Raw genomic sequence first — 25,641 nt, forward strand, 5'->3', positions numbered from 1 at the left:
ATAATGATTGTTAGAGGCTTAGAAATATTCAGAACAGGCCCACAAGAGTTGACTTTAACAGAAATAATTAGTCTCTTACAATATGGTAAATTAATATTTTGATTTTGATTCTTATTGAAAAATGTGCCTACATTGAATGCTCATAATGCCTCAAATAGAATTAACTCTAATAAAAAAAATACTTGTGCCTAAAAAAAGGTATTTAGAATTCAGAATGGGTTAGAAATAGGCGTTAGGCCTGTCAAGTTTGAGAAAGTTGAGCGAAAATTTTGCCCTCCCTTTTATATATGTACCATGTTGGCTACGGCCAGCGGCAAATATAATTGAGAGTGTTTGATTTAAATTATTTTACATGATTTTGTTTTGTACAGGATAGATTTTGGGGGAAAAAAAAAAAAGAAAAAGAAAAGCACAGTCAAATTTTTGACAATTAGACATAAAGGATAAAAGGAAAGGAATGAAGAGTGGCGATCATCAGATACCTCGATTTCACGTCCTCACCCTTGAGTAGCATTTTGAAGTTTCTAACTCTAAATTAAGTCTTTCTACACAACATTCAAAATAAGTGATACTATTTATAAGTATTTTTTTTACGTCAGATATTATTTATAAGTATAAATAGTACTAAGTAACTTGTATAGATTTTATGTTTTATATTCATAACCATCCTTGTCCTAAAGCAACATTAAAACTTATCTTTTCATTCTTTTATTTTTAACCTTTCAAAACACAATTTATATATCATAATTAATTTTTTTGTTACAGTAACATAATTTAATTTTGTATTTCGTAGATAAGGATAAATTACTTCTTTTTAGAGCGAGAGATGAGGATACGTCACTCTGAACCATATCTCAACCAATTATAATTTTCCAAATTAAAATTTAAGAGTTACCAAAATTTCAGAGCTCCAGCCCCACGAGACTCTCTCTAATCTGCTATAAATTCCCACTCCACGAAGGCATATTCAACACACAGATTTGTGATCCTTCTTTTCCTCTCACAGTGTGGTGTTAGTTTTCGTCATTTGTTGCAGAAACAAGAGACGATCATGGCGATTGATCTTACTCCCCAGTTGGCCAAGAAAGTTTGCGAAGGCGATGGTGGATCTTACCACGCCTGGTCTCCCTCTGAGCTCCCCATGTTACAACATGGCAATATCGGTGCAGCTAAACTCGCTCTTGAAAAGAATGGCTTTGCCCTTCCTAGATACTCAGACTCTTCCATGGTTGCTTACGTTCTTCAAGGTTTTTTTTTTTTCTTGTCTTATTGCTTTCTTCATTCTTGGTATATCTATTCTGGAATGCATCGTGTTTGTTTGATTTTGGAGTATGTCATGTATAATTCTTGATTTTAATTATCTTAGCATCACAGACCGATCTTGATTCTTGATTCGAGAGCCCTCGTGATTTTATTATTGTCATAGAAATAAATCCCTGTCTGTGATCTTCAATTCTTGACATAATGTGTTCGGTTTTAACAGCAATTTTATGATCGTTGGTGAAGTTAATAAAATGTCTCACAATAATTGAATGCAACGTTCGGATCATGATGTGGGAATCTTTCTATCAAGATTTAACGATTGTTTCAATGCATACTCCATTCTGTATGAACTCTCGGCGTTCTGCAGCACTAATTCTGCAGACTCACCGTTTGATTTTGGTTCTCTGTGAGCGTATATAGCTAACTATGAACTGCTTTTTTTTCTGTCCGAATCTGAATTTTGGAGGTCACATCAAAGCCTAGACATACATAACGTTATCCTAGCATTACAATTACTTGGTTAATTTGATATTCTTAAAATCATTTGTATATTCTTTAACTGTGTCATTTTCAGGGAATGGAGTTGCGGGAATCGTACTGCCTGAATCAGAAGAAAAGGTTCTTGCAATCAAAAAGGGCGATGCTTTGGCACTTCCTTTTGGGGTTGTGACTTGGTGGTACAACAAGGACGACACTGAGTTGGTTGTTCTTTTCCTTGGTGACACTTCAAAAGCCCACAAGGCTGGTGAATTCACCAACTTCTTTTTGACCGGTTCCAACGGAATCTTCACTGGTTTTTCCAACGAGTTTGTGGGGAGAGCCTGGGACTTAGAGGAGAAAGATGTTAAGACCTTAGTTGGAAGCCAATCAGGCAAGGGCATTGTGAAGCTTGACGGAAACATTAAACTTCCCGAGCCAAAACCTGATCATCGTAAAGGTATGGCATTGAACTGTCTTGAAGCTCCATTAGATGTTGATATTAAGGATGGTGGAAGAGTGGTTGTTTTGAACACCAAGAATCTTCCCTTGGTTGGTGAGGTTGGACTTGGAGCTGATCTTGTCAGGCTAGATGGTAGTGCCATGTGCTCTCCTGGATTTTCATGTGACTCTGCCTTGCAAGTTACTTATATTGTCAGAGGAAGCGGTCGTGCTCAGGTTGTTGGCCCTGACGGTAAAAGAGTCCTGGAGACAACAGTAAAAGCTGGTAACTTGTTCATCGTACCTCGGTTTCATGTGGTTTCAAAGATTGCTGATCCAGATGGAATGGAGTGGTTCTCTATCATCACGACTCCTAAGTAAGTTTCTCTTTCTTTTCATTCCACAATATGTTCATTCACCTATATATACATACATACATACATACATACATACATACATACATATATATATACTAATACCTTTACAATCTTATTCTTTGTGATTCTCACCAATTTTACGTACTCGTGTTTGCATCCCAGATTTCTCTGTTGCTTGCTTGTAAATGTCATATAATTATCTATGTTCTAATTAATTCATAATGATGTTTGTGGTTCTGACTATGACTAATTGTATGACACAGTCCTGTATTCACCCATTTGGCTGGAAGTTCTTCGGTGTGGAAGGCTCTATCTCCGACAGTTTTGCAAGCTGGTTTCAATGTGGATTCAAAACTTGAGCAACTCTTCCGTTCAAAGAGGACTTCTGATGCTATTTTCTTTCCTCCACCAAAATAGATAGAAGATATAATTTTTTTTTTTTTTTGCGCGAGAGGTTCACCCAAACATTAGAGACAAAAATAATGCTGTGGTGGTCTAAGTGGTTGAATTTGCATGATCATGTGGTGGGAGGATATCTGAGTTTTTTTTCTAATTGAATAATGCATTTGTTGCTCGAGTTTTGATGTTATATTTGTGACGCATTTGTCAGTATATCTGTGTCGGTTTATCCTTGATTCCCGACATCAGTGTTGACTTGATTAAAAATATTATGTTCCATCTTTAATACTATCTCTGGTTTTTAATATAGGAACCATTTAACTAATTTGATTAGATTAAAAAATTAGTTAAGGTGGTTGTTTGTCACAAATATAAGTTGATTTTCCTAAGGTATCTATTTTTAATTACGACTACTCTTAGATAAAAGCCCTTAATATGTGTAATCAAAAGAGTTACTTTAGAGTATAAATTACAAATTTGGGGGACGAAATAGATTGAGATCTTATATTTATGATTAAGTCAAATTCCCAACTAGCACTCATATTAAAGACCTGAGGTGATATACAAGAGCCAGATAATTAATTTGAAAAAATTAAATGAATTAGTTAACTTGGTTATTTGCAACAAATGCATACTAACTTTCCTAAATTGCTCTAATTCAATCATATACTACTCTTCTTCTTTTTTTTCCCCATACCAAAGGCAAGTTCAGAACTTGAAATCAAACACCGCTAGACTGTTCTCCTAACATCATCGGCCATGCTGAGTCAGTTCTCAAAAGGGGTAGACATCCGATAGGTGGATTTATCCAAATGACATAGTCTTCGAACAAAGTTTGCGCTTATCGTGCCAAGAAATCTGTGCATTTAATCGCTTCCTTTGTTGTGTATCTAATCTCTACCTCCTAGTCTGAATAAATCAATTCCCGAATCTCCTTGATCTTCGCCCCTAGCGGGTGTTGGTCTCCATAGTCATGGAATATCAATTGGATGGTTTTCACGGAGCCTGTATATGCAATAACTTTTTGGTAATTGTATTGGCTACACAGTCGTAGACCCATCAGTAACGCTATCATCTCTATCGCTGCAGAAGGTAAATAGCCAAGTTTTCTCTGGAAACCCAGTTTCTAATGTCATAAGGCCTCGTTTGGTACGAAGTATTAAAAATCAGAGATAGGGATTGAAATTAAAAGTGCAAAACTATCTTAAAAGGATGTTTAGTGCGAGTAATTATATTATACTTGGGATTAGACAAACCCATATACGTGGGATTGGGGAATACTATGAGGGGAGATGGTATTCTCCAATCCTATCTATATGGGATTACCTAATCCCACATGATAAGAAATCACTCATATTAAGTATCCTTTTAACATATATTTTCAACTCCAATCTCAATCTTTATCTTTTATTTTTAATACTTCATACTAAACGTAACCTAAGAATCTCAGACTAAACCTCTGCAACTTGCACTCCTATATATGTTGATTAACTGAGCCGTCTGTGTCAAGCCGAACAGTGCCTTCTCTCGGTGGTTGCCATGTAGTGTCCACATCTTCATTGAAATTAAGGATCCGATGTTTGTGCTTTCCTAGTTCCACTGCCTTCATCAAGTGGAAGAGACTTGTGTGTATGATTTCAGCTGCCTGCACTCGAGTTCCGCTCATGATTCCGCGATGCCTATTTTTCCAAAGTAGCCAACAAACATAGCAGAACAATTTAGCCCAAGGCCATCTGTTAGTGCTTGAAATTCCCCACTCCTTCAAGTTTTCTCCTAGCCAGACTTGCAAGTTAGAACGAAAGAAACCTAAATGAAGTTTAGAATTAAAAAATTGTATCCACAAATCTCTAGCAATCTCACAATCTATCAATATGTGTAATATATTTTTCTCTCTCACACACTAATTAAGGGCACTCCTCACTCACAACAATTCCTCTCTGAGCTCTAAGGGAATTAGTAAGAAGCTTCTCATGGAAAACTTGCCAGAAGAAAGTTTCTCAGGAACCGGTAATTTCTAGATTTTCCTCCAATGCCCTGCTGTTCGATGTTTTGCACGCTGAGATATCAGTTTATAAGCTGACTTAATGGAGAAATTACCATCCGTACTGGCTGTCCAAACGAAGATGTCTGCTTCTTCACTAGTAGGGGTGAATTTTGATGATGTTCCTAATAACCGATTGAGGTAAGAAAAGCCTTAAGGCATTAGTCTTCCACTGTCCATTTTCCATAGTGAAGGATCTCACAGTGGCGCCCGGATCCTGAGGGTGGAAGTTTTGAGTCACCAGGTTAGTGAGGGAGGTTCCAAGAGGTGTCCAATGGTCCCACCAAAAATGGGTGGTTCTGCCATTTCTAACGTTACGACCTGTTCCTTGGTAAAAATCTTCCCAAACAGTTACAATCATATACTACTGGTTATTAATACAAGACTTTATTTGATTTTTGTTTTTGTCCTAAATATAAGACCCCAATCCACTTTGTCTCTCATATTTATACATTTTTTCCAAAGTAGTCCTTCTAGCAATGGTAGTTTTAGCCAATATACTTGATTAGCAAGGATATTTTAGGAAAGACAACATATATTTATTACAAATAACTAACTTAACTTCTTTTCTTAATCTCCTTAACTTAGTCAACTAGCTCTTATAATTAGGATCAGAGGTAGTACTACTCTATTCTTATTTATAGTTCACTTGTACTCTAAGTCTACAAACTAAGAAATGCATTAAATTGATAATTTTTTCCACACGCCCTAATAAGGGTATTAAAACTATATTTTATATTATCTTTCACTTATTTGCTTGATCTCTCTATACATTTATTAAGTTAACATGGGTAAAATTGAAAAAAAAAAAAAACTCATTAACTACCCTATAAATGACTTATATTTGGAAACAAACTTTTTCCCTACAAGTAACTTATAGATACGAACAGAGCAGTACATTAAAACTATCCTTGGGCAGAAGCACCTTACAATCAATGGAGATACCTTGGATAACACATTATAAATTTGGGAGATAAAATGAATTGATGTCTTACATTTCAAACCAGATTCCAACCTCTCAACTAACTTTTATATTTAGAAGTAAACATAGTATTATTGCATGACTCTGAATGTGATCAAGTCCACAAACGCGGACATTTAGGCTCAAACAGCACTAGAAAATTTGGTGAGAAATTGGTGAACACGAGCAAACAAATTACATCAACTATGACAAATGATTACTTTATTAATGTCAACATCCATTCGTAACAAACACACACCAAGTTTTAATAAGAAAGATACTCCTCCAGTCCTTAATATAAAACCTATTTCTTATCATTATCATTTTTTTTCTAAATTACCCTTATAGATACTCCCTCAACCATAATCAAGTAGAAGAGGGAGGAAGGATATTAAAGAAAATGATTATGGTATTTTAAGAAAAACATGTCATATTTTTTATAATTAACTAACTTATCTAACTTTTTTAATCTAATCAAATTAGTTAAATATGTCTTATATTAAGTACCGGAAGGGTAATAACTAAATGTAATTCAAGCAAAACACCAAGCTTAATGCCTTGTTGCTGTCATTCATGAGGAAACATATAATTATATAAATATTAAATACGGAGTAGTTGAGTCTTCAAGTGCTTTCTGGGGTTCGAAGAAATGAAGAGAAAGACCAAGAAAGAATGTCATGGGATTCAACCAAATCACCAGTGGCTGCAGAGAATCCAATTCTAACCCATTCAGGTAGAACACCCTTGAAGTCAACAATCTTCGATAGTGAAACTCTCTGACCACTCTTAGAACCACCGTAACTTATGGTCACACCGAGTTCTTTGGTCTTAGAGGCATATACGATGCGTGCCTTTCCTAGAGAACCTCCAGGTATGCTATTGATAGGCCAATCTGTAGTGTTCACAGACCTAAGCGAATTGACATTGATTCCTACGTGAGCAGCTTGAGCCAAAGGGACAGGGTCCCACACGTTCCCGAAGCTGTCAAGTTCAATGGCCACGACTCTATTCCTGGTAGGATTGAAGGCATTCTCAGGAGTGAACAATCCTAGATAGCCACCGGATGAATTTACAGGGATGTGAAGAGCAGTTTCGGCCGGCGATATGAAGAAGGCCAAGCCGTCGCCGTGAAGTTGCGGTCCACCGGAATCCACCACGAACTTGAATTCGGTGGTGAAGTCTGCAACATTTCCTGTGTATCTATCCCAAAGGTGGATTGGTGTGAGGTACACTGCCCTACCAACACTGTTTTTGCGGATGACGACTTTTTCTCCGACCTGATCTCTTCTCGTGAGGAGGAGAGCCCCGCCGTATGAAATTGCATCCCCGACTAAAGCTACAGGTAATGGGTCTGGCTCGAAAATGTCGAATCTGAAGGAAAATGATTCTGAGTTGATTTTATGGATTAGCAAGAGGAAGAAGACGAAGATAGTAAGGGAAGGTTTTGGGTTCCACATAGCCATGTTTGATTATTGATGATGTATTTATGTGGATAGACCAAAAGGAGCTTAATGCAGCTATATATATGGGCTTCTTGGCCTGCTGTATAAGAATACTATAATACAGAAGATATAATAAATTGTCAAAATGAGTTTGTGCCAGCTCGCGGGGGATCAAAACAAGGGGGAAAAAGCAAGGGAAGTTATTAATTATTACTAGCAACAAAAACAAATGGACAAAAGATCATAGATAATTTCAATATATGTAAGACCACTTTTTAAATTTCATAAACGCCGAACGTCGTGTTACGATCTTAATTTGTTCAGCCTGCAGCAAATATGACCAAAAACGAAATACTACCTCCTGTACTTAATATAAAAATTGTTTTTGTTTTCATTTTAATTCTAAATATAAATATCAATTTATTTTGTCTTTTATATTTATCCTTTTTATTTAAAGTAGTCCTTATAATAATGATGATTCTAACCAATATACTTAACTAGCAAAGATATTTTAGGAAAGATAAAATCTATTTATTATAAATAACTAACTTAACTAGTTTTCTTAATCTAGTTAAATTAGTTAGCCGGAGGTAGTATCATACTATCTTAATATTAAAAAAAATATACAAATTAAGAAAATACCAAAATCTACAATTAAATAGACAAAAGTTACATATATGTGATTAGAGATTAAAATTAAATCTTTTGAGTAGAAGTTTTCAGCAGTTTTGAGCTTAAATTTTGTGGATAAAAATATCATATTGAGGAAAATTTCCATCTAATAACAGGTCGGGATACAAATCAGTGTCTCTTGAGACTTTAATTATTGTAAATGTATTCCATATAAATTTGATGTAGTACGTTATTTTCTTTAGAGAGAGAAGATATGTATGGGACTCCATTTGGGCACTCAGCTTCTTATATCTTGAAAAGGATTGAATTATAGATTAACTGCCTCTTCTATCATCCCTGGCTTTGACTGAATCATTTGGACGACAAGGCGAACGCGCAGAGAAAATGATGGAGCCCAAGTTACTGTAAGACCTACTACCTCTGGTCCTTAATATAAGATCCCGTTTGACTTTTTATTTGGTCCTAATTATAAGACCCCAATCCATTTTGTCTCTCATATTTATACATTTTTTTCCAAGATAGTCCTTCTAATAATGATAGTGCTAGCCAATACACTTAATTAGCAAGGATATTTTAGGAATGATAACACTTATTTATTACAAATAACTAACTTAACTTACTTCCTTAATCTCCTCAAATAAGTCAACTGGGTCTTATAATTAGGACCGGAGGTAGTACTTTATAGTGTAATTTGTATTATAAAATAGATCTTATATTAATGACAAAATGGAGTATTAATTAGCTATACATTTTTTCTATTACATAAAATTTAAAAAGTAAGTTGAATTATTCATATCTTATGAATAATACTCTTCCAGTCCTAAATATAAAACTTATTTTGTTGTGTAGTTTACACTATAAAATGAGTCTTATATGTAAGACTAGAAGAGTACTTGTTATATATTCCACCATTTCTCAATGTATGAGCCAATTAGGAAGTTGATGTTTGTCCTATATTTAAGACTTATTTTATATGTTTATCAATTTTTTCTCAAATTAACCATATTGATATTCCTCAAACAATAATCAAATAGGCAAGGAAGGGAGGAAATTAAGAAAAAATACTTAGTGTGTTTTAGAAAAGACATACCATATTAACTAATTTAACTAATATCCTTAATCTACTCAAATTAGTTAATTAGATGTTACATTACGGATCATAGTAGTATTCCATATTTCATTTATCCCTCTTTTGTCTTGTTGTATATAAAATTATCAGGAAAAAGAACCACCTTCATCTTCCTTGTAATACTATTTCGAAATGCTTAAATTGTGATAATGACTACTGAATTCCATTATCATAGATAATTTTATGGTTAAATTGATATTACATTTATATAATATGACAAATAAACAGCAAATAAATAGATTCTAATTTAAATCAACAAAAAATTTGACAGATCATTCCGTCTTCCTTGTTTTTTTTTTTTATAGATAACAATTAATAAATACATTAATTATAGGGAAAAAAGCAATACAAGAGAAATGCATTAATTAAAAAACAATTTTCAGGGACGGTTCTGAGAATCGGATATGCCAAATGTTCTCGTTTTAAAGTAATTTTAATCATAATTATTTAGAAATTTTGATAAATTATTCATTTTTACGACTTTAATTTCTTAGTAACTAATGGAGAGAGGAAATATGCTAAGAAAATATAATGTGATGATTTTAATTATATTTGAAATTGATTACAGTTAAAGTTTTTGATTTAGGGAAAACTTATAATCCGAAAAAAAGATAGTCTATATAATTTTGGGTTAAGGTGTCTCTATCACTTTGAAGTATTTTTTTCGGTGCATCCATCATCCCGAAGTTTTTTGTGGTATACCGAGCACCCTGAATTGTTTTTTTTTTTTGCTTTGATACTGGATGCATAAAAAAAATTTTGGGTCTATTTAGGGTGCTAGATGGACCAAAAAATACTCTAAAGTGTTGTATAAATTTTAAAAAAATATTTCAGAATGTTGGATACATCACAAAATACTTTAAGGTACTAGATGCATCCAAAAATATATTTTGAAGTGCCGGATGAATCTTAAACTTATAATTTTATTTCATTTTATTTTTTCCAGAAGTATTTACTCTATTTTGATATGTATTATGACTTGATGAACTCTCTTCATAGTGAAAATCGTGTCAGCTAATTGATGTGTTAATTTAAAATTGAAATTTAAGAGTTTGACAACATACTAGAAGCATTTGAGAATTATACATCTGCAGCTATATATCCAGCTATCCATTTTTGCTTGGCCAAACAACTTCCACTTTCAATAGACTTTCTTTTGGGTAAACATTATTTTAATAATACACTTATTAATAATAAAACAGACGTTGTTGCAACTCGGAAACACAAATACACGATTTCATAAAAGAAACCTCCAACAATGAATGCGCAGCTGAGAAGCCTCTCGCTGCCTTCATGGAAAGTCTGAACTGAGGAAAATCCATGAAAGAATTCTGTGAATCTCAACCAGCTGTCCAGTTGCTCCAGAAAACCCAACCCTAACCCACTCAGGAAGAACAGTCCTCGGATCAACCGAAACTCTGAGGTTACTACTGGTCGCGTTCCATTTCTTCCAGGATACCTCACATACACATTTAACTCTTCAACAATTGGATTATAATTTATAGTTGCGATTCCCATTAAGCCCTCCGCAACACTCCAAGACGTTGTTTTAACTGAAGCAATAGAATTTATGTCAACTCCTATATGAGCAGAGCTTGTTGGGTCCCAGGGATTCCCGTAAGTGTCGAACTCAACAGCGAGAATTCTGTTAGCGGAGGGGTTCAAAGCAGTGGGAGCACTGAAGAGTCCGAGGAAGCCACCGCTTGAATTGGAAGGAATGTCGGAATTGAAAGGAGCAAGGAAGAATGAGAATCCATCTCCCAAGAGACCAGAAGAAGAAGGCGACACAATAAAAGAAAAGGTGGTGGTGAAGGCAGCGACCTTGCCTGTTTTGGTGTCCCAGAGTTGAACAGGAAATGGGTATGAGGCTCTGCCAGCGCTGTCAGGTCGAGGGACGCCATTGATGGTCTTTGTGAGCTGGAGGAAGCCCTGACTTGCAGAAGCGTCGCCTTGAAAAGTTATGGCGGTACTTGAAGGGTCGAAGGCGGGGAATTTGAAGACAAGTGAGTTCACATTCTGAGACAGGAAAAGGAGGAAGAAGATGCAGATGATAAGAGAAGACATGAAGTTGGGGATTGCCATTTGGTCCAAGTGTTCGAGAGGTGAGGGACAATAGCAGGGTGAGGAACTTTATATATAGGGTTTTCAGCCGGCCATGAAAATAAAATATGATTCAATATAACACGATGAAGACAAAGGGCAGGGCATAATGCGGACTAATTGGTCTTGCGAATGGTGGCTAAAACAATGTAAAAATTGCCGTTCAATATGGTTAAGTTCAAAGCCTTTTTATCTTGAAGCTACTTGCAGGTTACGATCAATCACATTAAGCACAAGCTAAAAGTTATAAAGTCAATGATGATATTGATCTTCCAGGTAGTACATATATGGATGCTTGTCGATTTAGATCGCGAGTAGCGATCAACGTCTTAAATTTATATTTATCCTTATTATAATAAAATATTTTTAGTTCAATTCACTCTAAAACACGAGTCTTCAAAAATTTTCCCGGTGAAATTTAATTTGTTTAAACTTGTATATAGCAGATAGGGCTTGTGCGTACGTAAATTTTACTACATATGTCCGAGGCTAATATAGAATGAAAAATGTTGTTTTTATTTTTGGACTTGGTGTATGGTCACTGTGTGTATTTTATTAATTAATTTACTTCTATTTTCAAGATAAATATTATTGTTATAAGTCACTAGCTATATATTACTTCCAATCCTAATTATAAGACCTTGTTTATAGTCTACAAATGAGATCTTATAATTAAGACCGGAGGTAGTATTCATTTAACATAACAATGATTAAATTGTAATTAACAAAAATAAGAAAGCCTTGATTAGAAGAGCATCTGGTGCAACGACATCCAATTTTTAGTCGTTTAACTTATATAAGACTGAGAGTCAGGATTCCAAAGATTAGAAAGTCCGTCCCTGGTGATTGACGAAATTAAATCAATAAATTTTAAGGATATTATTTTGTGTTGAAAGCCATGAGCTTAATATGGCTTAGATCTTTATTAAAATGTAGTAAATATGAAAATGTTTACATTTATTAGTATATTTGTGAGTCGATAAAAATGAGTACAATCATAGTTTATTTTTTAATAAGTTTGAACAACTTCTAAAAATAAGCCTTAATTTTTTTTTTCTTCATAAAAGCAGGGTGAAACAGGACCAAATTTTTTTTTTTGAAAAACTGATAATTAAAATATTATTTTTATTTCAGTTTTTATATCCATTTAAATAATTATTTTAAAAAGAATAAAAATAAAAATTTGGATCATCCTGATTAAATCAAATGGTTCTGATTAGTTGCTTATGAGCAATGAAACTCAATCTCTTTCCTGAGCTCTCCCTCAACTTGATTCATTCTCACAAGGTCTATTTATTTGGTTTTCTTAAAACGTTGTTATTGATGGCAGTTAGTATGGTTTAGTGATGAAGAAATAAATGTAAGTGGGGTTAGTTATGAGAAGTCTTGGGCAAGCCTTTATTTCGTTATGCACTGCAGAAAAATTAAATTAAATTAAGAGATATAAAGGCCGATGCGAATATATTCCCTCAAATCCTTTTTATAAGAACGTGATAATTAAATTAAGTGATTTAAAAAAAGTTAAAAATAATAAATATGCGAGAAATAATTTTTTAAAAAAAATTCCCTTATGTATAAAGGCAAGTAGGAGAGAGAGTATAAAAGAAAATATCGTAAAACTTTTAATTAATGTCATGTATAAAATTAATTAAAATAATAAAAATGCATTAAATGTTTAGACGATCACAAGCTGGATTTTATTAAAAAAAAAAACAATTCAAGATTCTTATTAAAAAAAAACAGAGCGTCGTTAATTTCTCCATATTGGTGGGACGAGGCATTTATTTTTTGTCCAAACTTCCCATCATCTAAATCACACAGTCACCATATTTCGTGATTATTGAATACTAATAACGGACTTGAACAAACAACATATGTATGCATTATTTTATTCTTGGCGATTCTTCTGCTGCTTAATTAGGTTGTTGAACTGTAATCCCAAGAAAGAACTTGGTGTGTTTCCACCAAGTCCCCGGTGGCGGCGGAGAAACCAACGACAACCTTCTCCGGCAGAACTTCCGTCAAATCAATTTCAGACGTCAAAATAGTTGCAGCAGTATTCCCCGCCGGATAGCTCACCGAAGCCCTCAATTCTAAACTCTCTGAATCATAGCTGATCATTGCCCTCGCAATCTGCCCAATAGGTTCCTCATCACTTGGCCAACTCACAGTATCCTTGGACCTTATAGAGCCCAGGTTGATTCCGATATGTGGCGACTGCGACACCGGATGGGGGTCCCACTCGTTGGCGTAGCTATCGAACTCGACGGCCACGATCTTGTTCGTACCGGGCGGAGAGAAGGCAGTTTGAGGGGTGAAGAGGCCGAGGAATCCACCAGTGGAGTTTCTGCGCGGAAATTCGAAGTCGGTTGAACCGAGGAAGAAGGTCATGCCATCGCCGTGAAGCACGGAGGAGACTTGTCGTCGGACGACGAAGGTGAAGTCGGTGGAGAAATGGAATCTGCCACTATTGTTTCTGTCGTAGAGGCGAACTTCGCTGAAGAATGCTGCGAGGCCTACACTGTGTTGAAGTGGGTTGCTCAGGTTGTCCATTTTCGTCAGCTGTATTGCACCGCCAGAAATGGTGGCATCACCAGCGAAAGCTATATTCCGAGTACTTTGGTCGAATCTGGGGAAAGTGAAAGAAAATGATTCTGACTGGACGTTGATGATGATGTTAAGCAACAGGGTAAAGAGCATGGTCAGAAGAGCAGAGGAATTGAAGACAGCCATGGCTGAACTTGTTTGCTTGGTAAGTTATAATGCGTGAGGGACAACTGAAGATTTATATGCACGCAGGTGTGTGGTGGTGGTGAAGAACAAAACAAGAAACTTTCATAGTACGATGGTTCTTTTTGTTTTCAACGATACAAAGTACGATGTCCCAGGTGGAAAGGTCAAAGGAATCATAAGGAATATCTATAATTTCACAGCATATAAATGCCCTACTCTGTTTCTTTTTGACAAAACTAAGGGGAAAAAAGGTTTCAAATATAAAACTTTATTAGCAAAAAGAACTTAATAAATTTGTATATATCAAAAGTATGGAGGACAAAGGGACCAAGATCCTATTTGGTACGCAGCATTAAAAATGAGAGTGAAGAATTAGGATTAGGATTGAAAAAAATATATTAAAAGAGTTATTAGTATAAGTGATTGTTTATTGCTTGGGATTAAATGAATCCATATATGTGAGATTGGAGAATACTATAGGGGATGTGATATTTCTCAATTCCGCTTACATAGTATTATCTAATTTCATGTAATAAGAAATTACTCATATTAAATACTTTTTAATGATTTTTCTAAATTTCAATCACAATCCTTACTCCTTATTTATAATACTTTGTACCAAATGTACCCTAAGAGTGTGTTCACTCAACCAACAGGGCACAGTACTCCCTTACTAACAATTTGTAGCAAGATGATCTGCTGCATGATTGCCCTTCCGATGATGCAAGAGATAGAGAAACCAGCACTTGATGTCATCATAGTCAGAATATCCTCCAAGATGCCCAAATCCTGTGCAATCATTAGAGCTCTTTTGAGAGCCAAGACTTCAGTCATGAAGGCAGAAAGTGATTTACCCCTGTTTGGATGGAAAGTAAATGAGGAAGGAAAAAATCCTAGACCAAAATGAAGAAAGAAATGAGATTTTTTTTTTTTTTTTGGTTTGGATGAGGAAGGAAAAGTTGAAAGAGATGGAGAAGTATATGTGTGTATCAGCGTATGTACATGTACAATTAGTGTGAATTCCCCAGTATTGCATTGAATGTGGGGGGGAAAAAGTTCATATGTTGGTTTGGAATCTTAGTTACTATAGAGTGAGATGATTTTACTGAATTATGCAGTAGTCATAAATAAATTTTAAAAGAAAAAAATTGCATAACTTGGTATGAGAGGGAGGACATATAAGGATTGTAAATTATTTTTCTCATTTTCTCTTTACATGTAGAGAGAGAAGTTGAAAAGAAAATGAGGTGGGTCCTACATCTCTTTTTTTCTTTCACTCCTCTTTCCTTCCGCTTTTGTCTTCTCATCCCAACAATGAAAACTCATTTTTCTCCCCATTTTCCTCTCGTCATTCTCTTTCCTTTCTCATTTTCTCTCCATCCAAACATCAGTAAGACTTTTTCCACAAATGCCCCTTTCAAGGAACCTTGTTAGTGTCTATATGGCATATTCCAATGGCATCTTCTTTAGTATCATTGCAGAAAGCACCATCCATGTTTTAAGTACTGCTCCGGGGGCCTTTCCCATACAGATGGTGAAATGCTACTCGTACAATTCACTTCTCAGTTTTGTTCAGCCCATAGGCCTCCCAATACGCAGCTACAGCTTGTTCGGCTTGTTGGATCACCCCACACGTACGGGTGAACATTACATATTCACACACACACACGCGCGCGCGCACACACGCACACACGCATAAAAGAAAATGTCTTTGTCTACGAAGCGAATAAAACAAATATGCGAGACTTGTGGATCTCATATACATGACATTGTACATTTCCGTTAAAAATAAATGACAGCAGAAGAAATTTAATTTAATTAGTATTTTCAAATGTTTGCTTTAATGATATTTATTTTGTGTTGAATGAAAACCATGAATTTAATGTGTTTTAAATTTTTATAAAAATGTAGTAAATATGAAAATGTACCGTCTACATGTACTGGTAAATGATGGTGAGCCGATCAAAATGAGTACAATTATAGTTTATTTTTTTAATACAAAGTTTGAACTTCTTCTGAACATAAGCTTTAATTTTTCTTTTTTTTTAATAAAAGCAGGGCGAAGTAAAGGTCTCATCAACAGCCTAAGACAAAAGCAAAATCAAATTCCACTTTCAACGAACTATTATTAATAATTAATAACACAATAATTAAAGAATGCACGGAGGCATTAGGCTTGGCATAACAAGAAATCACACACTAATACGACTCTGCATAATCCGCTTTAAACTAATTAATCCCCAAACACTTGAACAGTGCGACTGAGTTTAGTTTATTTTGAACACCCTTCTACTACAACTCTCTGGCTCCTCATACTGGGAGCCAATGAATGACGATACGAATCAATAAAGGTCTGAGCTGATGAAATCCCAAGAAAGAATTTTGTGAAGCTCAACCTCCTCACCGGTGGCGCCAGAGAACCCAACCCTAACCCATTCAGGCAGAACTGTCCTGAGATCAACGTAAGCTGAGAGCCTGCTGCTACTCCGTTTCCCTTTGTTTTCAGGGTAACTTACATCAACACTTAACCTTTTCTGCGATGGATCATAGCTTATAGTGGCAATTCCTGTCAACCCTTTCTCCACATTCCAAGACGATGTTTTCACTGAGGCAATGGAGTTCACATCGATCCCTATATGACCGGATCTTGTTGGGTCCCAAGGATTGCCGAAAGTGTCGAACTCCACAGCAACAATTCGATTAGCGTGGGAATTCAGAGCAGTGGGAGGACTGAAGAGTCCAAGGAATCCGCCGCTCGAATTTGAAGGCAAGTAAGAATTGAAAGGGGCAACGAAGAAGGAGAACCCATCTCCCAAGACACCAGAAGAAGAGGAAGAAGGTGAGACAATGAAGGAGAAGGAAGTGGAGAAGGCGGCGAGCTTGCCGGTTTTGGCGTCCCAGAGGCGAGCCGGTTTTGAAAATGAGGCTCGGCCGGCACTGTTGGGTTGGGGGACGCCGTGGTTGGTTTTTGTGAGACGGAGGCGGCCGTGAGATGCAAAAGCATCGCCTTCGACGGTTATGGCATTATCATGAGAGTAGAAAGAGCGGAATTTGAAGGAAAGCGATTTCACGGTGTGAGACTGCAGAAAGAGGAAGGAAATGATGAGGAATGCGAGAGCAGAGATGGATCTGGGGATCGCCATTGTTGTGATTGAGAGATAAGGACATGGATATGTATGTGTATATATAGATAGAGTTTTTGGCCAGCCATGAATATTAAACAAAGGAAATCTGACTTCCATATTCCGGCAAAGTGTATCTCTCTCTCTCTCTCTCTCTCTCTCGGGTGTCATTTTGTCAATATACTAAACGCTTATTATTCAGAAGCTGCTTGTACGATACAACGAGACAAGTCAGAACAGGTTAAAAGTTAGTCCCCTGGCCGGAGCTTCACATAAAGACAAGGCACCGTCCGCTGGCTTATGTTATGTTAATTGAGACGTTTAATATTGTAACAACTCTTCTATGATCTCTCCTGCATGCATTTTCATGATGGATTTCCAACAAAATACGTTTGCTTAGATCTAGCTAGTTTTTTCTTCTTGACCAGAGCTAGTTTTTTCAAAATGTATGTCAAACTAATGATAAAATGTGTGTGTGTGTGTGTGACCATGTCAAATATCTATAAATTTATTTATAACAGGATTATATATTTCCAAAGGTAACCTTCGATTTCTCAGTAGGCCTTTTATTGAATAATGCCCATATCCCTCAGAGTTAGTCGTGTGGGCACACACATCCACACCAAAGAAAAGAAAGCAAAATGTTATTTTATACTCCCTCCGCTACTTTTTATACGAGACAATCAACCAAGTTAGGTTGTTCAAAATGTTGATTAAAATCAGTTAAAGATAATAAATAAATAAATAAATGTGTAAAAAAATATAACATTTTTATTAAAAATACCCTCGTTTATATGGAAGATAGTAATGTGTGAGAGAGAAAATATGTGAAAATTAAATACAATAATATGAGTAATGAGTAATTGAATGAGTAAAATGAGAAATTAACAAACAAAATTTAAGACAATCTCTAAGTGTCTCTTGTGAAAAAAGAATATGACACACTCCACAATTGTCTCTTATTAAAAAAACCTAGTAATACTTTACAAAATAATACTCTTTAAGGTCCTTTTTATAAGTGCCTTGATAACTAAATTACGTAGTTTAGAATACAATTAAAATTAGTTTAAAACAATGAATATGTAATAAATAAATTTTTTTGCAAGCACACCCTTATTTATAAAAGGCAAGCAAGAGAGAAAATATATGAAAGAGAATATAATATGCCAAGGTGTCAGCTTTAATTTTTAATTAATTAATACAATATGTAAAATTAATTAGGAACAAAAATGATAAAAACGTATTAAAAGTTCACACAACATCAAAATACCAACACAATTCAAATGTCAGATTCTTATAGAAAGGAGAGGAGTACACTCAATAGGGAATTTAAGTTATTCCGATTAGACAAAAACTGATTCCCTGATGATTCAATTGATACGTTCACCACTGCAATTCGCCATCTTGGCCTATCATCAATTTATTCTACATCTTGTCAATTTCTGATGCCTGCTGGTGAGAACCTAAACTTCTATTATAGTTTCCAATGTCTTCGTTGTCTGTGTTAAGCCAGTTTAACAGCCATGACCGTTTTGCCAACCCAACATCCTATACTTACTCTGCTCGCGATGTTCGTCATTTTCCATTTCCGACAGATCACCGGTGCGCAGTCAGATTCAGTATCCTTCATATACTCCTCCCGTCTCAACCGCCAAGACGTAGTTTTTTCCGGCGACGCCGCTTCATCTGGCGACGCTATTCACCTCACTGGAAGAGACGAATATGGGAATCCACTCCCTCACACCGTGGGCCGGTTCGTCTATATATTCCCAACCGGGGCATATCTGGGACTCCGTCACCGGGAATCTCGCGGACTTCACCTCTGTCTTCTACTTCTCCGTGAACCGGAGCGGTTCAATCCTTCACGGAGACGGGTTTGCATTTTTCATGGCTCCACTCGACTCTGCCATCCCTAACAATTCTACTGGTGGACTCCTCGGCCTTTATAACCCAGAACCTGCAATGGAAGATAATAGTAACAATTCGTCTTCTTCCAAACTTCCTGAATTTGTGGCTGTGGAGTTTGATAGCTTCGCAAACGAATGGGATCCAAATCCGTTTACTGAGTTCCCTCATGTAGGAATCAACGTGAACTCAGTTACGTCGGCGACAACGGTGGGGTGGCCGAGTAATTACTTCGAGCCAGACGGAGCGATTGTGAAGGGTTGCGTAAGATATGATTCTGCAGAGAAAGAATTATTGGTGATGGTGAGTTATCCTGGCGGTAATAATGTTAATGCTGATTGTATTTCGCATGGAATTGACTTGAGGAGTGTTTTGCCCGAACGGGTCGTAATTGGTTTCTCGGGTTCAACTGGTGATTTGGTTGAAGCCAGTGGCATTCTATTTTGGTCATTTAAATCATCCTTTTCCAACACCCGACTTTGAAGCAGGAGAATGCATTCGATAATGTTGTACTCCTCGTCTTTAATATAGGACCCAATTAGAAGGTTGATCTTGGTCCTAAATATAGGACCCCTTTCTCATATTTTTTCATTCTTTCCTAAATTACCCCTATTAGATAATTAAATACCACAATAATACTCATTATTCATTAATAATACACCTATATATTTTTAGAAGTGTAAACCGAGGGTATTTTGGAATATCTATATTTATTATCTAACTTAACTACCATCCTTAATTTAATCAAAATAGCCAAAAGGGTTTTATATTAAGGACCGGAGGAGTATCAATTTAAGAACTACTGTTGAGTTGGATCCAATTATTCTGTATGAAAGACGACAAAAAGATATGTATATGAGTTGTTTAAATCCAAGGTATAAAAATGTTAAATTTATTTAAAAATTATATTTTTATAATGATTATGAATATTTTAAAAATTAAATTTAATATAATAGCATTTGAAAATATTTTATCAATATTTAACATCTTAATATTACTATTTTTTGTTAATATTTTTAAGGTTAAAAAATTAAAAATACACTTTTTAAAGTTTAAAAAAAAACTGAAACCATCTATAGAGACAAAATTAAAATTATATTTTCTCAAATCGAAATTATTGCAAATCTCAATTTCAAGAGCTAATTGGGAATATGGGTGTTCTCTTAACAAAGTAGCTAGGTTGGGCTAGAAATTGGATAGAGTTTGGAGCTTGAATTATTTGATCTTTTAACTTTATACAAAGTTTTAATTTAATACATTAATTTTAAAAAGTGAATTTTTATTCCTTTAATTCTAAAGTTATCAGTCTTAAATAATATTTTTTATAACAATTATGATTGTTTTAAGAATTAAACTTAATATGTTAACATTTAAAAATGATTCAAAATCTTCATATCATATTTTTTGTTAATAATTTTAGAGTTAACAGAATAAAATTTATTTTTTAAAATTAAGGTACGAAAGTAAAACTTATATAAAATTAAAGAATAAAAAAATATACTTTAGGAGATTTGTTTTACACTGAACATTGATAGATTGACTAATATTGTCTTTCTTAATATTACCTCCAATCCTATTTATAAGACCTTATTTGTAAACTACAAAAAAGGTCTTATAATTAAAGCCAAGGTAATACATTGTAGCTAATAAATTTATAATTATCATGGAATCTTTAAGAATTTAGTATTAGTGTTTATATTTTATATAAATGTTTAAATTGAATTTTTTTTACTTAGCACTCCCTCCGATTTCACATATAAGTCATCATTACCTATCCCATTAAGATTAAAAAAAATAGTTAAACTAATTTTTGTCACAAATTAATATTATTTTCTAAAAATTATAAATGATGAAAAATGCCACCATTAAATTAAATATCCTTAATCAATTAAGTTGAACAATTTCTATCTTATTTTAAAATATGAAACTAATATAGCATAGTACGTATTATTGCAGGGAACATAATTATGCATTTTAGATAAGAAACTCATAATTTAAACCATCTAAAATTTTTCTCTCATGCTTTATAAATGAGATAACTTTTATTGAGAGTCTAAACTCACAATCTGATGCTCAAAAAAGTCTTAACAGAGGCTGCACCCACTACTGTTAACTCTAGGGGATATTAGCAACAAAAGGTGCGTTAAGAAATTGAAGGTTAACTACAGAAATGGATATCTGACATGGCCATCATACACACATATATTATCGACGTACATTTTGAAAAATTAAACTAGATATATCTAAGCAAACGTCTTTTATTGGAAATCCATCATATGAGAATGCATCCATGGATACGATGAAGAGATCGTAGAATAGTTGTTATAATATTAAACGTATCAATTAACGTAACAGTACATAAGCCAATGGACAGTGCCACGCCTCTATGTGAAGCTCCGGCGGAAAGGCTAACTTTTAACTTGTTCTCTTGACCGTGTTTTATTGTATCGTATAGCAGCTTCTGAATAATAAGCATTTAACCTGGCGTATACATATTGACAAAATGATGCCCAAGAAAAAAAAAACTGTAAAATTTGCCGAATAAAAACGTCAGATTTTCATTGTTTTGATCACCCTTACGAGCGAGTGATATTCTACGTATGAAGTGGTACCTTGTTTAATATTCATGGCTGGCCAGAAACTCTATCTATATATACACATATCGATATCCTCATCTCTCAATCACAACAATGGCAATCCCGAGCTCCATCTCTGCTCTCACAGTCCTCATCATATCCTTCCTCTTTCTGCAGTCTCACACTGTGAACTCACTTTCCTTCAGATTCCGCTCTTTCCGCTCTCATGATAATGACATAACCTTCCAAGGCCATGCCTTTGCATCTCATGGCCGCCTCCGTCTCACAAGGACCATCCGCGGCGTACCCCAACCCAACAGTGCCGGCCGAGCCTCATTTTCAAAACCGGTTCGCCTCTGGGATGCCAAAACCGGCAAGCTCGCCGCCTTCTCCACTTCCTTCTCCTTCATTGTCTCACCTTCTTCCTCTTCTTCTGGTGTCTTGGGAGATGGGTTCTCCTTCTTCGTTGCCCCCTTCAATTCTTACTTGCCCTCAAATTCGAGTGGCGGGTTCCTAGGACTCTTCAGTCCTCTCACTGCTTTGAATTCCCACGCTAATCGAATTGTTGCTGTGGAGTTCGACACTTTCGGCAATCCTTGGGACCCAACAAGGTCCGCTCATATCGGGATCGATGTGAACTCCATTGCCTCAGTGAAAACATCGTCTTGGAATGTGGAGAAAGGGTTGACAGGAATTGCCACTATAAGCTATGATCCATCGCAGAAAAGGTTAAGTGTTGATGTGAGGTACCCCGAAAACAAAGGGAAACGGAGTGGCAGTAGGCTCTCAGCTTACGTTGATCTCAGGACAGTTCTGCCTGAATGGGTTAGGGTTGGGTTCTCTGGCGCCACCGGTGAGGAGGTTGAGCTTCACAAAATTCTTTCTTGGGATTTCCTCAGCTCAGACCTTTATTGATTCATATCGTCATTAATTGGCTCCCAGTATGAGAAGCTAGGGAGTTATAGTAGAAGGGTGGTCAAAATAAACTAAATTCAGTCGTACTGTTCAAGTGTTTGGGGATTGATTAGGTTAAATTAAAGTGGATTATACATTATATTGGTATTAGTTTGCCCTTTCTTGTAATGCCAGGTCTAGTGCCTTTTGTGCATTTATTTATTTTTATTAATAATTAATTATTTCTTCTTAATTTACATCAGCAGATATATTATTGAAAACGAGAACTTCTTTAAATCAAACCGTCGCTATTTCGTGATTATTGAATATCGACATTGGGCTCTACTCTAACGTGAATGCCCTTTATTATATATATTGTTCGCGCTTCTGTAGTTCTTCATCTTAGGTTGTTGAGTCGTAATCCCAAGAAAGAAGGCCATATATGTGTTTCCACCAAGTCCCGGTGGCGGCAGAGAAACCAGTTATTAAGACCTTCGCCGGCGCAGGGCTTCCATCAAATTGATCTTAGACTTCAAAACAGTTCCCATATTCCCCGGACGCCTAGTGTTAGCCCTCACAATTTCTTCACCGGCTTCCGCTCCACTTGGCCAACTCGTGGTAGCCCCCGACCTTATAGATCCTAGCCAGGTCGATTCCGCTATGCGGCGACTCTGACACCGGCTGAGTAACCTTCTCGTTTGAGGAAGAAGATCAAGCCGTTTCAGGGAAGTTTCCGTTGTTTTGTCATTGTAAAGGCGAACTACTCTGAAGAATCCTTTTAGGCCCGCGCTGTATGGTGGCATATTATATCGCGAGGGCAAACTATGTTTTCAGCACACCTTGCTCGAATCTGGGAAAAGTGGAAGAGAATGAATCTGATTTGACGTTGACGATGATGATGTTAAGCAAGAAAATAAGGAGAATGGTTAGGAAAACAGAAGGAGGAGTTGGAGGTTAGCATTTATGTCATGGTGAGTAATGAAGCGCTGGGGACGACTCAAGTTTTATATGTTTGTAGCTCAGTAGGTGTACTTGTGGTGATAAAGAGCAAGCAACTTACTAGGTAAACTAACGGTCTGAGTTTTTTTTTTCCTTTTTTTTTTGGATATTATCATCCAACCAATCAATATGAGTTTTAATTATAAAAAATTTTAATAACAAGTGAGTATTATGAGTATGTTGTCATTTTCTATAATACAACGAAACTTTGTGATTTACTTATCTATGCTAGGATTTTTTTTATAATTATAGTTCTTTTATGAGACCACAGGATGATTTTCCATTTCTTTTACATTGTACGATCAAGGTGGAAAGATCAAGAGTAGAGCCCGAAAAACGCATTGAACTCATCAGGCTGATCCATTTAAACTTGTTTAAGTTGAGGGTTTAAACCCATTTAAGTTGAGGACGAGGCTTGTAATTTGGGGTATTCAAGAAAAATTTAGACTTAAAAGGACCAGCCTGTAGGGCCGAGGCTGGTCCTTTTAAACCTACCAACAGTATTTTCTTCTTAATTTATATTTTTGTTTACCCTAACTTAAGTTCTTAGCATTTTACACATTCTCTCTCTCTAAGTTCCACTTTTAGTCTTACACCCACTCTCAGCTCACACCTCAGTCTCTAATGATATTAAAATAAATAAAAATATATTCTCTATATCCTAAATTAGATTTTAAATTTGCATTTATTTGAACCAATAGTTATATATTAAAATAAACGAAATATATTCCTTGTATTAAAACAAAAAATTTAATGATTGAACCAACAGATACATATCAATTTGTATATATGTTATAAAATTTTAATAAATAAATTAACACTTTTTCTATAGTAACTATATCAAAATTTTTACTCTAGATTTAAATAGAGTTGGACCAACAAGCTAGACAAAACCAAAAAAGATCATCCTGGACAAAAGCAAAAGAGGATGACATAGTTAACTCATTAAAAGCATATTATGGATCAATCCAAAGTGGTAAAATATTTTAGACTTCCTATGAGACTATGCAGCAAAGTGATTTTCACAATTAAAGCCTGAGAAAAAAATACTACATCTAGTCCTAATTATAAGACCTCATTTGTAGAGCATAGGTAGTAAGTAGACAATACAGAATCAAACTCCAGCGGTTGCTAAGTTGAAACTTGAAACCTCTAAAACAAACTTAACATTGATACTTTCAAATAAACTTACTGGTGAGCAAAAAATTCAATTCAAAATCAGAAGACATATTAGACTCTAGAATAGCTAAATAGTATTGAGAAGAAATCATTGATATTTTTAGAAGTTAAGAAGAGCCTATTATTAATAAAGCACAATCAAATGTTCTTACAACTGATGAGAGCGATGATAGTGTTTGTCCTTTTTTTTTTTTTCAGTGAAAGCGTTTGTCTACTTTTAATGAAACTTTTGGATGTTAATGTTATTGACTTGTTATGTCTAATGGAGTTTTAGATTTTTTGTATGTTGATGGATATTTATATATGATGATTTTTTGTATTTATGAATTAATTTTATTTATATTTATGTCTTTTACTGGTAATTTTATTGGTTTGTTTTTATTTTTTCATAAAATATGTGAGAAATATGAAAAATAAAATTTTTTTTAAACGACCCAAAAGCTTACGGGCTGGCTCTGAACCCATTTACTGAAGAGCTGGGCCTAAGGTATTTTTAAAATTTCAGCTCTTATAGGGCCAGCCTTTTTAAGCTGGCCAGCCAGTTTTCTCAGCTCTTATTCAAGAGAATCCTAACAAAAAGAGGGACAGAGGGCCAGCATATGATTTTGGGCTTGATAGAATTTGTTGTGTTTAAAAATATGGGCCCGTGGCTTTCACAAAGGCGAAAAACTACATGGAAGTCCGAGATTTAACCCCAAAAAAACTTAATTATCAATTAGTAGGTTCCTTAAATCATTAATAATAAGTCTTAACGTCTTATGGAGAACCCGTGCAAAAAAAAAAAAACATAAGATAAACTGTAAATTTATCAGTTTGACTCGTAAATGTTGAAAGTGCTTGTAAATCATTACAAGATGAAAAAAATTGGACATTTTCTTTTAATATTTTTGACCCAAATTAAGAAATTAACAATTATTTAAAGACCGATTAATAACATCTCAATTTTTGGATGGATGTAGATTAATTAAAT

General features: G+C 35.2%; 7 protein-coding genes across 7 annotated transcripts; 3 read left to right on the plus strand and 4 right to left on the minus strand.

Moving 5' to 3' along the window:
* The first annotated feature begins 1,051 nt into the window (after positions 1-1,051).
* Positions 1,052-2,975, plus strand: LOC114758004 (glutelin type-D 1-like). Its single transcript, XM_028946989.1, has 3 exons — positions 1,052-1,247; positions 1,838-2,558; positions 2,822-2,975. The coding sequence occupies exons 1-3, from the start codon at positions 1,052-1,054 to the stop codon at positions 2,973-2,975; spliced, it is 1,071 nt and encodes a 356-aa protein (XP_028802822.1).
* Positions 2,976-6,582: 3,607 nt separating this feature from the next.
* LOC114758037 (agglutinin-2-like) lies at positions 6,583-7,422 on the minus strand. The gene has a single exon (XM_028947040.1). It carries the CDS (start codon positions 7,420-7,422, stop codon positions 6,583-6,585), a length of 840 nt encoding a protein of 279 aa, XP_028802873.1.
* Positions 7,423-9,415: 1,993 nt separating this feature from the next.
* LOC114758038 (mannose/glucose-specific lectin Cramoll-like) lies at positions 9,416-11,245 on the minus strand. The gene is given in 3 exon segments (XM_028947041.1): positions 9,416-9,476; positions 10,468-10,606; positions 10,609-11,245. Coding segments are annotated over 3 exon segments (837 nt in total).
* A 1,935-nt stretch (positions 11,246-13,180) lies between these two features.
* On the minus strand, positions 13,181-13,996 carry LOC114758039 (mannose/glucose-specific lectin-like). The gene has a single exon (XM_028947042.1). It carries the CDS (start codon positions 13,994-13,996, stop codon positions 13,181-13,183), a length of 816 nt encoding a protein of 271 aa, XP_028802875.1.
* A 2,342-nt stretch (positions 13,997-16,338) lies between these two features.
* On the minus strand, positions 16,339-17,139 carry LOC114757995 (mannose/glucose-specific lectin-like). The gene has a single exon (XM_028946978.1). It carries the CDS (start codon positions 17,137-17,139, stop codon positions 16,339-16,341), a length of 801 nt encoding a protein of 266 aa, XP_028802811.1.
* Positions 17,140-18,840: 1,701 nt separating this feature from the next.
* Positions 18,841-19,506, plus strand: LOC114758040 (agglutinin-2-like). Its single transcript, XM_028947044.1, has one exon. The coding sequence runs from the start codon at positions 18,841-18,843 to the stop codon at positions 19,504-19,506; it is 666 nt and encodes a 221-aa protein (XP_028802877.1).
* A 2,207-nt stretch (positions 19,507-21,713) lies between these two features.
* LOC114758041 (mannose/glucose-specific lectin-like) lies at positions 21,714-22,514 on the plus strand. The gene has a single exon (XM_028947045.1). The coding sequence runs from the start codon at positions 21,714-21,716 to the stop codon at positions 22,512-22,514; it is 801 nt and encodes a 266-aa protein (XP_028802878.1).
* Positions 22,515-25,641: the final 3,127 nt, after the last annotated feature.

This window comes from Neltuma alba, unplaced genomic scaffold (genome assembly GCF_004799145.2).
Source record: "Neltuma alba isolate B1F8T4 unplaced genomic scaffold, ASM479914v2 tig00010661_pilon, whole genome shotgun sequence".
In the NCBI taxonomy this organism is placed as follows: domain Eukaryota; kingdom Viridiplantae; phylum Streptophyta; class Magnoliopsida; order Fabales; family Fabaceae; genus Neltuma; species Neltuma alba.